General features: G+C 46.5%; 1 protein-coding gene across 1 annotated transcript; it reads left to right on the plus strand.

Annotated features, from left to right (window-relative positions):
- Positions 1–948: 948 nt before the first annotated feature.
- FAM186B (family with sequence similarity 186 member B) lies at positions 949–18,018 on the plus strand. The gene is made up of 7 exons (XM_036019068.1): positions 949–1,322; positions 6,976–7,158; positions 9,196–10,870; positions 11,355–11,547; positions 13,079–13,257; positions 14,148–14,338; positions 17,084–18,018. The coding sequence occupies exons 1-7, from the start codon at positions 1,037–1,039 to the stop codon at positions 17,239–17,241; spliced, it is 2,865 nt and encodes a 954-aa protein (XP_035874961.1). The 5' UTR covers positions 949–1,036; the 3' UTR covers positions 17,242–18,018.
- Positions 18,019–18,270: the final 252 nt, after the last annotated feature.

The raw sequence follows: 18,270 nt of genomic DNA on the forward strand, positions 1-18,270 counted from the left end.
ACACTAGGACCCTGTGGGTCTCTCCATCTGTCTCTCCTGTGAGGCTGGGAGTTTCTCCCACCGCTGCGTCAACCTCTACAGGTGTTTTCAATCAGAGGTTGAGGCTTTATTCTCCCACACTGAGCCCTGGGTTGCAAGGTCTGTCTCACTCCCCAGTTCTTCCTCCTGGTTTATCTGCATGCGAATGTGGGATCACCTGCTCCACCAGCTACCACCTTGCTGGGTCCGCCAGTTGCTACCTTGCTGTGAGTCCTTTCCACCCAGCTGCCCATCTCCGCCTTCCCTACCAATCTGGATGGATGTTTCTTCTTTAACTTCTTGGTTGTCAGACTTCTATACAGTTCAATTTTCTGTCAGTCTGATTGTTTTTTTGTTTTTAAATTATTGTTGTCCCTCTTTTGGTTGTATGAGGAGACACAGTGTGTCTACCTATGTCTCCATCTTGGCCAAAAGTCCATATTTTATTTATTTTTAGAGAGGGGAAGAGAGGGAGAAAGAGGTAGAGAAACATCAATGTGTGGTTGCCTCCTTTGCACCCCCCTCACTAGGGACCTGGTCCACAACCCAGGCATGTGCCCTGACTGGGAATTGAACTGGCGACCTTCCAGTTCATAGGCCAGGGCTCAATCCACTGGGCCACACCAGCCAGGGCTCTCTCTCTCTCTTTTTAGATATTTTTATTTTATTTTATTTATTGATTTGAGAGAGAGAGAGATTTGTTGTTCCACTTATTTAGGTATTCACTGGTTGATTCTTGTATGTGCCCTGAGGATTGAACCTGCAACCTTACGTATGGGGACAACGCTCTAACAAACTGAGCCACCTGGCCAGGGCCCTCACCTTAATAATCAAAATTACAGTAATAAAAGCTACTTATTTTATGTGCCAGACACTGTCCTAAGTGCTTTACAAATATTAATTCATTTAATATTTACAAAAACTCTGTGACATCATTATTTTAATAATCCCTACTTTATAAATAAGAAAACAGAGGCCCCAAGCACTTAAATGACTTGTCTAAGATCATACTACTAGAATGTGGCATCTGGTTCCACAGTTCAGACCTCTAAATACTAGTCGTCTATCTTCCATACAGGACATTTCTTCCCAGCTCTCCGACATCTTGGACAATGTCAATTGTGTCATCACTCGCTTCCAGGAAGAATTAGGATACGATTTAAGAGAAAAGGCAAAATTTTACCAGATGGAGCAAAAGGGCAAGAACAGATTCATCTTGTTGGAGAAAATTGCCTCCTTCTCCAAAGATGCTAAGACTAAAGAGAAGCACTTGTACGATATCCTCCACTGGCTGGCTGACTGGGGTGAGTTTGCAGGCTGGTGCAGTGCATTCAGTCCCTTCCTTTCACCACCCTTGGTCAGCATTCTCTAGGAGCCAGGTGTGGGGTGGCGGCTGTGGAGAGAGCAAAGATAGATCATGGTGCCCCTCTAGTGAAATGTTCTCCCGCTCATGCCACAGCACATCGCCTTCACTCGCCACAGCGGCAAACAGGTAGCTGTCAGATATTAGCTGTCATATGTGATAAAGCCTAATTCATGGGTCCATTATGATATCTCATTTTTTAACAAGATGGAAACGAAATTCAAACCCACCCTATTTTATTTATTTTTATTTTTTTTACCCATGATGACATTTAAAAAATATATTTATTTATTTTTAGAGAGGGGAGGGAGAGAAAGAGAGGGAGAGAAACATCAGTGTGTGCTTGCCTCTCTCATGACCAAGGGGACCTGCCTGGTAACCCTGGGATGTGCCCTGACTGGGAATCAAACCAGCGACCCTTTGGTTCACAGGCCAGCACTCAATCCACTGAGCCACACCAGCCCGGGTCTACCTATTTTGTTTTAAATTTTACACCTTTATTGAGATGTAATTGACAAATAACATTGTGTAAATTTAAAGTGTACAATAATATACCTATGTTTTGAAATGATTATCACAATAAAGTTACTTAACACATCCATCATCTCACAGTTACCCTTTTTTTTATGTGGTGAGAACGGTTAAGATCTACTCTATTAGCAAATTTTAAGTATACAACACAGTACTATTAATGATAATCATCATGTTGTACATTAGATCCCCAGAATTTATAATTGAAAGTTTGTACCCTTGGACCAACATCTTCCCATTCACCCCCACTTCCCAGCCCCTGGTAACCACAGATCTACCCACTGTTTCTATGAGTTCAACTTGTTAGATTCTACACATAAATGAGATCATGTAGTATTGTCTTGTGCTGTCTGACTTATTTCACTTAGCTTAATGTCCTCAAGGTCCATCCATGTTATGGTAACTGACAGGATTCCTTTCTTTTTATAACTGAATACCACATTTAAAATGTTTTTCTAACTTTTCAATTACAGTTGACATTCAATATGTTAGTTTCAGGTCTACAGCGTAGTGGTTAGAGTTAGACATTTACAGAGTTTACAAAATGATGCCCTCAATCAGTCTAGTACCTACCTGATGCCATACTTAGTTACTACAGTATTATTGACTATACTCCCCATGCTGTACTTTAGATTGCCGTGACTGTTTTGTAACTTAAAATTGGCACTTCTTAATTCCTTCAACTTCTTCACTCAGCCCTCCAACCCCCCTAACATCTGGCAGCCATTAGTTTATACTCTGTATCTGTGAATTTGTTTCTGTTTTGTTTACTTTCTTAGACTCCACATGTAAGTGAAATCATGTGGTATTTTTCTTTGTCTTATTTCACTTAGTGTAACATCCTTTAGGTCCATCCATGTTGTTGCAAATGGTAAAATTTTGTTCTTTTTGTGGTTGAGTAATATTCCATTATACCACATCTTATTCATTCATTCATTGACCAACACTTAGGTTATTTCCGTCTTGGCTCTTATAAATTCAATGAACCTGGATACAGATATGTCTTGAAGATAGTGATTTTTTTTTATATCCAGATGTGGGATTGCTGGATCATATGGTAATTCTACTTTTAATTTTTTGAGGAACCTCTATACTGTTTTCCAAAATGGTTGTACCAATATACATTCTCACCAGTGCTCCATGAACAAGGGTTCCCTTTTCTTCACATCTCACCAATACTCCTTATTTTTTTCATAATAGCCATTCTAACAGGTAAGAGGTAATATTTCATTGTGGCTTTGATTTGCATTTCCCTGATAATTAGTGATGTTGAACATCTTTTCATGTACTTTTGGCCATTTGTATGTCTTCTTTAGAAAAATGTCTATTCATTTTTAAACTGGATTTTTTTGTTATCAAGTTATTTGAGTTCCTTATATATTTTAGATATTAACCCCTTATCAGACATAGGGTTTGCAAACATTCTTCCTATTCTGTAGATTGCCTTTTCATTTTGTTGATCATTTCTTCTACTGTAGAAACTTTTTAGTTTGATGTAATCCCACTTGTTTATTTTTTTTTGTTTCTTGCTTTTGATGTCATATCCAAAAAAATAAAAATCATTGTCAAGACCAATATCAAGAAGCTGTTCCCTTATGTTTTTCTCTAAGAATTTTATGGTTTCAGATCTTACAGTTAAGCCTTTAATCCATTTGAAGTTAATTTTTGTGACTGGCATAGGATAGGGATCTAGGACTTCTGGTCAAGATGGAGGCATAGGTAGACACGCTTCACCTCCTTGCACAACCATAAGAAGGATTACAACTAACTGCAAAACAAAAAAAACACCCAGAAATGCCAGAAAATCAAACTGTATGGAAGTCCGACAACCAAGGATTTAAAGAAGACATGTTCATCCAGACAGGTAGGAGTGGCAGAGACCAGGAGCTGGAGCAGAGAAGATGTGGTATGGCCGCAGCGAAGTGGCAGTGGCCAGGCAGTGGTGGCAACAGCTGGCGGAATGGGTGGTCCCACATTAGGGATATTGGAGGAGCAAACCCCAGGCCAGATTGCAGAGCCCAGAGTTCCAGTGCCGGGAAAATAAAGTATCACAACTCCTGGCTGTAAAAACCAATGGGGCTTGGGGCAACAGAAGAAACTGCAGGTTTCTCAGGAGAGTCCATTGAAAGGACCCACAGGGTCCTAGAACGTAGTCAAACCCACCCACTCTGAGAATCACCACTGGGACAACTGATAGAGGGGCACCAGTCACATAAGCAACTGGAAGTGGGGCAAGTGCCAAGCAAGCCCCCAGCAATCAGGCAGCAACATTGCTCCCTCTCTGACCCTTCCCCCACATACAAAGGCACAAAGCACTGAAGCAGGCTGCCCCACCCTGGCAATTACCTAAGGCTCCACCCCATACAATGGAACAGGTACCAGGTACACTAAGACACCAAGTTGAAGCAGCTCTACCTAATACATAGAAATACAGGGAGGCTGCCAGAATCAGGAGACAGAAATATAGCTCAAATGAAAGAACAGAACAAAACCTGAGTAAAAGAACTAAGTGAAACAGACATAGCCAACCTATCCAATGCAGAGTTTAAAACACTGGTGATAAGGATGCTTAGAGAGCTCACTGAGTATGGCAAATGCATAAGGGAAGAAATGAAGGCTGCACTAAGTGAAATAAAGAAAAATCCACAGGGAAACAACAGTGAAGGGAAAGAAGCCAGGGTTCAACTCAATGAACTGGAACATAAGGAAAAAATAAACGGTCAACCAGAACAGAATGAAGAAACAAGAATAAAAAAAAAACGAGACAATAAGATGACTCTGGGACATCTCCAAATGTGCCAACATCCAAATCATAGGGGTACTAGAAGGAGAAGAGGAAGAGCAAGAAACTGAAAAGTTATCTGAAAAAATAATGAAAGAAAATTTCCCTAATTTGGCAAAGGAAATAGACATATAAGCCCAAGAAGCACAGAGTCCCAAACAAGTTGGACCCAAAGAGGATCACACCAAGAGACATTGTAATTAAAATGCCAAAGGTTAAAGATAAAGAGAGAATCTTAAAAGCAGCAAGAGAAAACTAGAGAGTAACCTACAGAGGGGTTCCCATAAGAGTATCATCTGATTTCTCAAAAGAAACTGTGCAGGCAAGAAGGGACTGGAAAGAAATATTCAAAGTCATGAAAAGCAAGGGCCTATGACCAAGATTACTCTATCCAACAAAGCTATCATTATTGAAGGACAGATAAAGTGCTTCCCAGACAGAGTAAAATTAAAGAGCTCATCATCACCAAGCCGTTATTATATGAAACATTAAAGGGACTTACTCAAGAAAAAGAAGATCAAAACTATGAACATTAAGATGAAAATAAATTCACAACTATCAACAACTGAATCTAAAAACCAAAAACAAATTAATAAAACTAGAACAGGAACAGAATCATAGATATAGAGATCATATGGAGGGTTATCAGAGGGGAGGGGGAGGGAGGAGAATGGGAGAAAGGTACAGGGATTAAGAAGCATAAATTGTAGGTAGAAAATAGACAGGTGGATGTTAAGAACAGTAGAGGAAATGGAGAAGCGAAAGAACTTATATGCACAACCCATGGACATGAACGGTTAGGGGATTGCTGAGAGAAACGGGGGTACTGGGCAGAGGGGAGCAAAGGGAAAAAATTGGGACAACTATTGCATAATCTATAAAATATACTTAAAAAAAAGACAGGGATCTAATTTCATTCTTTTGCATGTGAATGTCTAGGTTTACCAATACCACTTACTTAAGAGACTATGTGTATTCTTGGCTCCCTTGTCAAATATTAGTTAACTGTATACACATGAGATTATTTCTGGACTTTTGATTCTACTCCATTGCTCAATGTGTCTGTGTTTTTTGCCAGCATTGTGCTGTTTTGATTACTATAGCTTTGTAATATAGTTTGAAATCAGGTAGTGTGATGTTTTGTTTTTCTTTCTCAAGGTTGATTCAGCTTTGGGGCTTTTATAGTTCTACATAAATTTTAGAACTGTTTTTTCTATTTCTGCAGAAACCGTATTCATATTGCATTGAATCCGTAGATGGGTTTGGGTAGTATGGACATTTTAATAATATTAATTTTTCTAATCTGTGAACATGGGGTATCTTTCCATTTACATGTATCTTCTTCAGTTTCTTTCACTAATGTCTTATAGTTTTCAGTGTAGAGATCCTTCACCTCCCTGGTTAAATTTACTCCTAAGTACTTACTGTTTTTGATGCTATTGTAAATTGTAGTTTTTAAAATTTCTTTTTCAGGTAATTCATTGTTCGTGTATAGAAATACAACTGATCTTTGTATGTTGATTTTGTATTCTGCAACTTTACTGAATTTGTTTATTAGTTCTAACAGTTTTTTGGTGGCACAAACTAGTTATTTTATATAGGAACCCAAAGGTTTATTCACAGTACTAAATGATTTTTACTGCATGGATGCTGGGTCAAACAGCACTGATGTCACAGTAAGAAACTAGTATAGCCATTTGGGTGTGGACCAGTTGCATGCAGCCCTGGAGCCAGATGCTACACCCCTTATCAGAGTTATCCCATCACGAGAGTCTGCGGTGAGGTGTGGTGGATGCTGCAGTACTGGAGGAAGGTGGAACAGGGATGTGTCCCGCCTGCTTCACACTGCCCTGACCTGGAGGAGCTCTCAGTTCAGTGGTTCTTCAGCTGCCCCCAAGAACTAAGCAGGGCTGCTGAGTCCAGTTAATTCATTTAATTGTACAGATATTGGACGAGGCAATATGGGGATAGAGCAATAACAAGGCAGACACCTCCTTGGCCTTGTAGGACAATATTGTTTAATGTCTACTACATATTTACTACATGGCAGGCCTCATGTTGATCATTTTACATGTATTATCTCCTTTAATCCCCACCTAATCCTTTCATAGGCAAAGAAATTGAAGCTCAGGGGAATAAGGGATTTGCCCAACAACACACAACTAGTAAGAGGTGAAATCAATTTGACCTCAAAACCTGCTGTTGTCACCCCTGTGCAATAGGGCTGCTTGGGGCTCCCTAGAAGACAGAATTAGAGCTGTAACCTCCACTCCCTCTCTAGGTGACAGTCTGACCTATGAGATCAAGAACAGGAAGAGTGAGAAGGAAGAGGAAAGCCTGGATGAATGGATTGAGGTGATGGAGAAGGTGTTACCTCTCTCTCTGATCAGCACCAAAGGAGGCATTGAGTCTCTCATTTCCCTTTGCTCCACTCTCATTGAAGGACAAAAGAAAAGGGCACAAAGTAGGTTCCAGGAGTACCTGGGAGTGGTGCTGGGTGGAGCAGATGCCATCTTAGGGGAGAAGTTATGTACTAGGGTCTGTGGGGGTCTTTCTGACTCAGACAAAACAAAAGCTTTATCTGAGATGGATGGGCAGTGGTTGAGGCATTGAACCTGAACTGAGCACTGTGGAGTTCTGAGCTGTCCCTCAGGGCTGGAGGAAGGGGTGGTGTGGAGACAGGTTCTTATGGGTGCTCTCTGGAGCTGTGGCCTCATGTGACATCTGGGGAACAAAGCTAGAAGGCCAGAAAGGGTGGAGTTTGTCACTAGAGTCTGAGGTACATCCTTTCCTTACTATGAACCCAGCCACAGAGCCAAAAGTCTGGTGAAACAAGGCCAAAGGTTCCCAAACCTTCTCAATTGTGGCTGCTCCAGAAATGGTCAGTCAACAACAAGGTTCAACCTTAAAATTTCACTCCTGCCAGCAGTGGAAGGCACCTGAGATTATCTAACTCCTACATTTTGTAGATGAGAACACTGAAGCTCAAAGAGGAAAAAGGACCACAAAGAAAGCCTGTGGCAAAACCAGGCCCTACACTCAGGTTTTCTGGCTTCTTAATCTCACTCAAAAGCATGGGCTTCAGAGTCAGACAGAGCTGAGTGTGAATCCCATGTGCCAATTTTTGGATGTGTGACTAAGTTACTTCATTTTTCTGAACCTCATCTTCCTCATATACAAAATGAGGAGGACACTGCCCACTTGTGGGTTCCACTTGGTATAGACATCTGGCACCGTACTTAAGACATGCTCAGGGCTTAATACATAATAGCTGACAGTAGCATTTTACATTTGACTCTCATGGACAGGGTCCTTCTCACCAGGCAAGGTTCACAGTTGGGGGAGGGAGGAAGCAGGGAAAAGTGGATGAGAAGGAGACCATCTCTTCTACAGTCCTCACCATATTATTTCTCTAAATATAGTTACTTATATACTTCCTTGCTGGATTATAAACTCCTAGAGGGCAAAGGTTGTGTCTTATTCATTTCTTTTTAGGAATTAGTTCTTGAGTACTTACAAAGTACCTTGTTCTATGCTTGGCACTAAAGATGACTTAAGTTAAATACTATAAGTTAGATGTTAGGATCATCCCCATTTTTCAGAAACAGAGGCACTGAGAAGTTAGGAAACTTGCCCAAAGCAAGTGGTAAGGATGGGATTCAAGCTCAAGTTACCTGATTCCACAATCCAAACCCTGAACCACTAGGCCATTTGGCCCCTCAGACAACATTAGCTTGATGCTAACTTGACTTCAGTGTCATTTCATTTCCATATTTCCTTTAGCCCCCATCCAAAGTTTTCCAGTGATGTTCCCTGAATGAGCAAATGAATGGATGCTCCAAGATAATCACACATACAGCAGCCCTACACAGTAGATTCAAAGGGCTACAACTCTGACCATGCCCTAGCCCTGAGGAGCTGTGTCTATGAACAGGTTTAAACACAGAGTGCACAGCCTTTGCTTATATATATTTTGCAGGGAGAGAAGGTCCTCTGCTTTCATCAGAGTATCAAAGGAATTTGTAACCCTTCAAATGGAAAAAGACGTTAGTCATTTAAAAAAAACATGTGAATAGGCATAGGATCATATGATAAATTCTCTATAAACATAGTCCAGTGATAACAAGAAAGGGAGATAAACTGTCCCAGGTGATCTGGCGTCTAAATGCCAGGTAGACTTCCAGAGTTTGGATAGTTGGGAAACACAGGTATTGAGGCTGGAAAGTAGCATGATTAGAAAATAACTTTACTCCAGGGAAATATGGAGGATCGGGAGTAGTCTGAATTGAGTTAACTGGATTGAATAGTTCCGGGCTCCTCTGGGCCCTGCAGGTAAGCCCTGGGCAAGCCTTCTCGCCTGGCCTCACATGTAGCCTCAGCGCCTTTCTTGCCAAGCTCCAGGGAGGTTGGATGGAAATTTGGCCAAACAGCATCTGGAAAAGCAGTACAGTCCTTAGGACCCATGGGAGGTTGTTGCCTTTACTCTCTCTACTTCTTCTAGTGTCCAAACACACCTTCTGGCAAGGCTGGCAGGAACAAAGTCTGCAAAAATTTACATCCTACCCTCAGCCACTGAGCCCAGAGCAGATGCTCCAGGATAAGAATACTGCCTGCACGAAGGTTTCTGAGGTGAGGTCCATGCTGCAGGAACTCCTGGACTCCACCATGTTCAACCAGGGGGAAGTCAAGGCCATCAGGTACATGTCAGCTGTGGTGGAGAACCTCAACAAGGCCTTGATCCTCCAGCACGATGAGAACAGGAGCCTGGAGACCAAATACAAGCAACTGAAAACAGAGATGACCAAGGAACTCAGTAGCCAGAGGCTATACTTTCAGCAGTCCCTCCAAGTCCTCAAGAGTAAGAGGGATGCCCTAATAAGGCAGTTAGAAGTTGTAGGGGGAAAGTACCATGACCTTCTCCTGATAAAGCATGCCCTAGAGTTCCAGCTGAAGAAGGCTCAGACTGCTAGAGGTCAAGCAGAAGACCCAGTCAAAATCTTCATTGACTCCCCAGGCCCCCCCGAGAAAGAGACCATTCCAAAGAAAGACTCAGTCACGGAGGAAACCCAAAAGGAACCCAGGAAGGAGGAGCAGTTGTTTTCACCATTTTCCCCAGGTCCCATGGCTGCAGCTGGGGACAGTGGTGCTAGGTCTTCAATATGTCAGCCACTTTCCACCATGACCACACATTTGAGGATCGCAGATGTATACAGCAACCAGGACACTGAAAGTCTTCAGCTTGTGTTGCCGCCATCAGTGGATCACAGGTTTTCTCAGAAATGGGAAATACCAGGGGCAGAGAGCCCAGGCCACAAAGTCAAAGACCAGGAGGACTTCTTCCAGGAAGCAGCCCAAGAGAAAGAAGGACTCCACATCAAGTCTCATTGTGAGGAGCAGCTGTCCCCAGACAGCTCCAGGACTGTGGCCTTGGAGAGCAAGGTGGAGCCCTGGGAAGAGGAACTCATTTGGGAGAGGAGGAGGCAGCAGTGGCTGGAGGAGGAGGAGACGTGGCTGCAGCGGCAGAAGGAGTGGGCCCTGCTGGAGCAGGAGCACCAGGAGAAGCTACAGCAGTGGGAGATGAAGAAGGTGGCAAAGGAGGAGCAGCAGAGATTGGTCCAGCCAGAAAAGGAGGAGGGGGGCCCACAGAGGGAGCTGGAGCAGCCAAGGGAAGATGAGGAGAAGAAGATTTTTGTGACCACCAGTCGATGGAGGGACTTGGAAAAGGCATCACTGTCACCTCCCCTAAGCCGGGCCCAATCTGCTTGCCAAAGCAGAAGGCCACACTTGTCCAGGTCTCCTAATACCCAGAAGACCACCCCAGGAAGTCAGAGGGCGATGAGTTCAACCGAGTTTACCCAGAAACCACGGACCCACCAGGTTCCCACAAAGCCCAAGAAATCGGCTTCTATTCCTATTACAGGGGCATTCATCCGAAAGGTGACCCAGCCCCCTTTGCATATAACCTCAATAACTCTGAAGGGCAAGGTATACCACATGGACGTGGAGGCCCAGAGGAAGAATCTGCAGCTCCTGAGTGAGGATGCTGAGCAGGGAATGCCCCACTACCTGCGCAGCAAAGCACAGGAGCTCACCACCAGCGCCATGGAGCTGACTGTGCTCAGGCTGCAAAGCCTGTGCCATAAGTATATCCTCTACAGGTGCTTCCAGAGCCTCCGGTAGGTCCTCCCTGGCACCCACCCACACCCACTGAGGTACGTGGGCACAGTCAAAACCCACGGGGAAATGAGGAGCATGGGGCAAAGGGGTTGGGGAGAATCACCCCAGGCCTGAAAAAAGTGCCCCTGAGGCCTTCGGCAACCCCAAAGGAGTGGGAGGTAGGGGACTTACACATTGTTCTCCCTATGGTGGCTTTTTTCTCTAGGCTCGCTTCCTCATTTCTTCTTGTCTCCTACGCCCCCGTCCATAACCCACCTAATATGCTCCCTCACTTGCCTTACTTTCTTCCTATTTCCAGCACAGCCCCAAGGCTCCTCATCTGACACTACCTCCCACTTCTCTGCTCCCTGTCTTCCTTAGCTCTCACCAACCTCCGCTTCTCTTCTTGTTCCCAGCAATTACAAATGCAGTCATCTCTGGTTAACAGACTTAGAGGGAAAAGAAGGCCTGTTCACCCACTAAATGACTTTCCTTTCTCTCCAGACAAGAAGTGATCAACCACATACAAGCCATTCGAAAAACTGGGGCTACCTATAAGGCCCAGAGTCTCTACACCTCCCTGAAGAACATCGACCACCTGCAGGACCTTCGCCTGCAGGCCTGGACAGACAAGCAGAAGGACCTGGAAGAGAAGCGCCAAGCGTGCCTGAGCAGTATGGTGACCATGTTCCCCAAGGTGGGCCTCCTGCCTGGTGACCTTCTCCAGGGTCAGCACAGCCTGTAGGGAGGGGGCCAGGAAATGTGGGAGGGGGCCAGAAATGTGGGGTGTGATTGGAGACAAGAGGGGCAGATGGTAAATAAGAGAATAGCTCAAGGCCTCTGACCAGGAAAAGGTGAAGGCAGGAGATGCCTGAGTGCAAGGAAGGGCAGCTTTTCAATCTCCATATATGGAGAGAGCAATAAAGAGGGACTTTCAAAAGAGCTTCAGAAGAAAGACTCCTCAGGAGGGGGAGTTAGCTGGACCCTGCAGTCTCAGCTTTGCAGTGAGGTTCTCCCTCCCCGGTGGGTCTCTGCCCTGCTCCTGTAAGTTCTCCAGACCTGGTCACAGCTGTCTTCTTCACCCTCGTGCTAGGGACTTGCTTTGCTTCTCTCGGGGGACAGCTCCCCTGCTTTCTAATGCCAGATCTCCCTTGTTTTCAGGGAGAATCTCCTCTAGTCACTTCCTGGCAAAGGGTGCAGGGCAGATAAAAGCACTGAAACCCTGGTTGTCTGAAAACATCTTTACTTAGTATCTACTCTCACGCTTAATTGACAGACAGTTTGCATGGAAATGTTAAGTGTAGGTTAGAATTCATTTTCCCTCACAATTTTGAAGACACTGCTCATCTAGGTTTTGGTGTTGCTACTGAGAGTTCAAAGTCATTTCGAATGCCAGTCCATTGGGTTTAACCTGTTTTTACTCTTTGAGGCTTGGCTTTGGTTTCTTCTCCACCCCCCACCCCCGCCCCGTTACTTGGGTAGAGAAGCAGCGAGTGACATGGTCCCCAGGGAGTTAGCCCACAGCTTGGAAGGACTGGAGAATCCCACAGCAGTGACTCAAAACATGCTGGGATCTCCCCAAGGGCTGGGCTGGAGCGTAAGCCCCCTGAGTCCTGAGCAACAGTGGCCTAGGTCTGGGGGAAGCAGTGTGCTAAGTGACCCTGTGTCAGTGCCAGCAGGAGGCAGCTGGAAGAGCCTTGGCAATAGAGGTATCTCCCTACTCAGTTGCCTAACACCTTATTCTAGTCCTAATCATCTCCTGTAAGTGTCTTGCTATACTGGTTTTGAGGTTGAGATGGAAATGGACCATATGACTTCTTTTGGTGGCTGTGAGGGTTCCCCCAGGTCCTTGCCCAGTGCCTGTGTGGGGGCTGATGAAAAGATACCCAGAGTACTCCAGGCACAACCTGGCCCCAGGTCACAAACTCTGTGAATGCCTCAGGAGTTCCAGCTGCTGTGGCTTCCTTTGTCCCCCCCCCCACCCCCTTGCTGTTTTACCCATTGTCCAGATTCTCCATAGCAAAGGAAATAACAGGAACTGATTTAGCAAATAAGAATCCAAGGAATTTCTAGCAAATTTAATACCCTGGGGCCCCAGGAGCTTCTAACTGGAGGAATTCCCTGGGTCTCACCCTCTCTGCTCAACCCTGAGTTAGGCAATGCCTCCTCCTGTACTAGAGAGGGGATAACTTCCTGCCTCCCTGATGCCTCTCTGCTGGTTCCTCTAGCTCCAGCTGGAGTGGAACATTCACCTGCACACCCCTGTACTCACCTCCCCAAAGTCAAGGAAAAGCAAGCCGTCCCCATCCTTACTCCGGCGTGTCCACTCCAGCAGCCCCTTCAGGAAGCAGCCCCCAGAGCATCTTCCATCAAAGCACCGGGAATATGTGCCCCTGAGGATGGCCCGGTAGGTGCAGGGAAACCAAGGGTGCAGTCACACAGATGGATGGGGAGGCAGGGAGCAGGGGTGGCCACACTTGGGAGGCTGGCAGCTCCTAAAGGGCACAGACAGGCAAGACTCATCCCATGAGTAGCAAGGCACCTGTCTTCTCAGCTGCCCTGCTCTGCTCTGGCCATTGGCTCAGATGGGGGCTGGGGTGTGCATGGGAGTGTGGGCTTCAGGGGCCAGCCTAACCAAATGTGTTTCAAACTGTGCAATGGAAGGATGCTGAGGACCCACAGCTGAGAACTTACAACCATTTCTACCTTGAGCATTGGTCCAGCACCTGCCATTGGGTTGTCCACATAAATAAGCCTGATCCTTCCCACCATGTGGCCCTGGGCTCAAAAAGAGGCACTGTGGAGCCCTAGCTGGCATAGCTCAGTGGATTGAGTGCGGGCTGCGAACCAAAGTGTCACAAGTTCAATTCCCAGCCAGGGTACATGCCTGGGTTGCAGGCCATGACCCCCAGCAACTGCACATTGATGTTACTCCCTCTCTCTCTCTCCCCCACCCCCTTCCCCTCTCTAAAAATAAATAAATAAAATCTATTAAAAAAAAAGAGGCACTGTGAGCCCCTGGGGAGCCAAAAAGACCCACATCTATACCACCCTTGTATGGCGGGTTCAGGGCTTCAGCCCCAGGACATGGGCCTGGGGGAGATTCCTCAGCCAAAGGAGCCCCAGAGAAGTGAGTGAGACTTAGGGTTAATAGGAAGAGAGGTGACAAGGAGGGCAGTGACAAGTATTTGAGAAGGAAAGAAAACCAAGTCTTGAACCTTGTGGTTCTGGAGAGTTTTGGCTGTCTAACTCTTTATCTCCTTTTTACACTTTCCATCCCTACCTTGCCACCCCCAGCCAACAGGGGAACCTGATGGAGGCTGTTTGGAAGACCGACGTGGCCTCCTCCAGTCACCCAATAGAAAAGAAGACCCCAACCAGCCTGTCTTGGGACCAGCTAGGGGGGTACCCAGACATTCCCCGGCTGCTGGCGTTGGACGTGCATTCCTCCTACCACAAAAGCTTGACGTCCCTCAAGGCCCGGAAAGGTGCACAGCTGGGCAATTGATCTGGATTCAGGGAGACCTGCCCACCATGGGTGGGGGCCAGAGCACACACTGTCTCTGTCCAGAGACCCAAGAGGTCTCTTTCCAAACACTAATAATGACCTCATTTATTATGCCACATCAGACAGAGCAATGCTTGCCTGCCTCATCAGCCATCAGCTTGGGTCCCCACGCCAATTCCAGTCTAGTTTTCTCAAAGGACTTTCCATGGTATCTCAGGAAAGACCACAGAAGTCTTTCCTTCTCCTTGTTCCCTGGGCTGCCAGTGAATTGCTCAAGAGGTGTATCCCTGCCCTAGGTCTGGGGGTTGTTTTCAAAGAGAGCCAGGTGCAGGGTAGGTAGATGAGGGAGACCAAGGACTGCATGATAAACCTGAGTCATGGGCTTGGGCCTGCCTTTGGCATTGTCATTTCCTGCAAGCCTTCAAGAACTGTCCCAGGGAAGAGCAGCTGAGGGGTGGGAGGGAGGTCTCTGTGGACCAGCAATCAGCTTTTCTGGTTAGGAAGGTTCAACTCTCCTCTGCCTCTCAGGGCTTGAAGCCGTCACTACTGAAAACTCAAGGCTCTTTCAAGCAGCCTTTCTAGATGACCAATCCCAGCCGCCTCCTGTGGCCCTGGCCCCGGCCCTGCCCCAATTAAAGGTTTTTATAGCAAGAGGGTACTGATGCCTGCCAGTCTAGACCTAACCAGAACCAAGAGCTGTGAGATGCTGGTGCTGCTGCCACCCTTGAGACAGGGACTTAGGTAACACAGGGTAGCATGACAGCATCCGAGGGGGCTGGTCTCTGGCTAGGATTCCACTCTGAAGTGGGCCTGAGAGTCCCAGCTGGACATTAGCATTATAGCCTACCTAGTACATGGATAGAGTTTCTGGAGAGTTTCCAAGGGGTGTGTGTATGTGTATTACTATTGTTGTGGATTGATTTGGATATAGCATACGCAGTTATTTGAGAACAACCAGAAAACCACTGTAGCAGAATGAAATGACCCAAGAGTCAAATGGGGCCCCGAGCTGCTGAGATTTGGCTAAACTTGGCCAAAGCACCCCATGGTGGTGTCTCTCCTGAGTTCCTTCTCTTCTCCCTCTGGATCCCTGCCAGTGTGGGGGCTCTACTTGGCATCTGTTTGAACTGGAGGCCCCTAACTCCTTTGTTCTTCCCATGTGTGCAAATACATACACATAAATACCAAGGGTACATACTGCATTTGACCCAAGCATTTTGTGATGTTGGTAACTTTTGGAAAATGTAAGAGGGTGATGCAGAAAGGGATTCACAGCGAACAGCACCAAACAGCAGCCTCTTTTCTCCCCCTCTCTCTTTGGTATAACATGCAGAATTTAAAAACTCCTCCTGTCTTATGCAGAGCTGTTCCACCCACACCCAGGCCTCCCCTGGGATCTCAGCTTCAGGCTTAAGCACTTATCAAAATATTGTTCCCAGCAAAGACAGCTTCCCCTTTCCAGGGGAATTCAGGTGAATACAATTTTCTGCCCCCCTTTCCAACTCTGTATAAGTTTACTCACTTTATCTCACTGCCAGGTGTAGAGGCAAAGCCCTGCTTCTTCTGTCTTCTTTCTCCACATCCCAGGTTGGTGCCACCTACCAGTGTGTCAAGTTGGTCCTTAACATTTCAGCGTGGGGTCCCCCTGGGTTGTCTTGGGATCCTGTTACTGTAGCATGAGGACCTGCTGCTCTTCAACAAAAGTTCTCTGCTGCCACCTAGGCTACTGCTGCCTCTGGTGGGTAGGGGTGGACGTGTTGCTTTCTTTGTGAGTACTCTGAAGACACACTCTGCTTCCACTCCCAAGAGTGCAGCTTCTCGCCCACCACCTACCCCTGGCCTACCATGAATCCTCAAGTCCACCTGCTGCGTGGTCCCAGGTCACTCACCTCTTTGTGATCCTGCTGACCTCACCAGCGCCCCTGGCCACACTGTCCCATTCACAGCACCACCTGGTTTCATAATTAGGACCAGCAACCTTGCACTGATTGCCCCATTTTCCCGATCTGCCTGGTTCTGACAGCCCTTCTCATCTCAGGCTGGCTGAGGTGCTCTTTCAGCATGTGGGGAAGGGACAGTGTGGTTTCCCTCTGTGGTTGGGGACACTAGGAGGACCATGTCCCTCAAAAACTAGCAGACCTCCTCCTTCAAGGTCTTTTTCTGCTTTGCCTCACAAGTGTCCTCCCTGGGCTCTCCATCTGACAGGTGAGATACCTACGTGTCTGCACACGCCAAACTCTGTCTGCAGTGGGAGAAGGATCTTAACCTTCACTCTAACTGCCCTCCCTTGCTCAGGGCCTATTTCTGCACAGCCAAAGTTCACAGTGGTTCACGTGTGTGCTCCGAACTGCAGCCAGTGCCAACTCACGCAGATGTCCAACATGCTGCAGAGAGGGCTTATAACTTGGTTTCTGGGAAGGAGATTAGATGGCAATGGAGCTGGGTAGGAAGAAGCAGGGAACAGTGAGAGGAAGGAAGTGGGAAGTATTCTGTGATGTGAGACAAGAAGCAGATTCACAAGAACAGAAGCAGAGACCCCGGGACGTGGCAGAGATGTGTGCTAAGCAGTTCCATGTTCGGGCCAAGTCTGGGCCCAGCCCTGGACTGGTCTCCCAGGGAAGACCTGGGAAGCTCTTGGGTGGGGTGGGTGGGGGCACTCACATCCGGGGGCCTTGTCTCTGCTGCTCCCCCACCTGTAACCACATTTACTCTTTCAGTGTCTCAGCAACCCAAAGAAAGGAATGCCAGAATCCCTCAAGTGAGTCAGCCGAACTCGTTCACAGAAAGTCAAGCGAGTTGCCCCCTGGAACCCTAAAAAGCCAGAAGGATCGAGACAACCACAGTTGCCACTCCATCCCTGAGCCAGTGATTTTCAAACTTTAAGGTGGCTAAAATTACATGGGAGCTTGTTCCAGATTCAGGTTCCCAGCTGGTGTTTTTCAACAAACACCAGGGGTGTTGCTAAGTAGTCCTACAACTTTGAGGAACTCTACTTTCCTGCATTCCCCAAACTGTATATTTTTAATTAAGTAGAGATATGTTTATTTTTAAATTTTTTCTGTCTCATTGCTGAAACCCACACCTTCCCAGCTGAATTTTGGAACCAGGTCCATGACCACTTGACCAGTGACCAGGACACCAATCAGAGAAGACGCCCCAAGTGCTGTCTGTCCTTCGAGAGCCAAGAAGCAAAGACAGCCATGCATGGTGCCTGCCACACAGTAGGGTCAGGAACACCTGCATTATCAAAGGTACGGGCACATAAGTAACTGAAATACTGATCATTAGCATGAACACACAGAGGATAAAAACAAAAGGAAATACCACGTATAAGTCAGAGCCAAGTGTCACTGTGTGGGAGGTAAAGGCAAATAAGTTCCCCAGGAGTGATAGCAAAAGTAGAAGAAATGCACACATGGAAGTTCCAAATCTAGATGGTGTGGGCTAAGGAGACCATCTCGGGCAACTGTCGGTTCAGTTAAGACACCACTTTCCTTAGATCATCCAACTGAAGCGCACTGCCCCGCTCTCACTGTTCCTAGCACACAGCCATCTGTCTCACCCCTCCCTGAGCCTCCGCCCTCCCCTTCTTCACTCACCAGGCCAGACCCAGCAGGACCAGACATAATATGACTAATGGGGAAATGACCCCGTCCTTAGAGAACCTGCAATCCCTGGATTTGTTTCTTAGGGATGGTGCCAATCTTTCCCTCCAGTAAGCTGTAAGGTTGAGAGTCTGGAAGGAAGAAAAGGATGTGGGATGTAAACAGCTGGCTCTTGGATGATGTCAGAGTAGGATATGATTTCTGAGCCAAAGCTTAACATATTGCAAGGAAAGCCTGGTTGGGGGGAAGGAAGGTGAGAGGTACCCTGAGGCAGGTCACACAGGACAGCTGTGGCAGCAACGGGCCC

The sequence above is a fragment of the Phyllostomus discolor genome, chromosome 2 (genome assembly GCF_004126475.2).
Source record: "Phyllostomus discolor isolate MPI-MPIP mPhyDis1 chromosome 2, mPhyDis1.pri.v3, whole genome shotgun sequence".
Taxonomy (NCBI): domain Eukaryota; kingdom Metazoa; phylum Chordata; class Mammalia; order Chiroptera; family Phyllostomidae; genus Phyllostomus; species Phyllostomus discolor.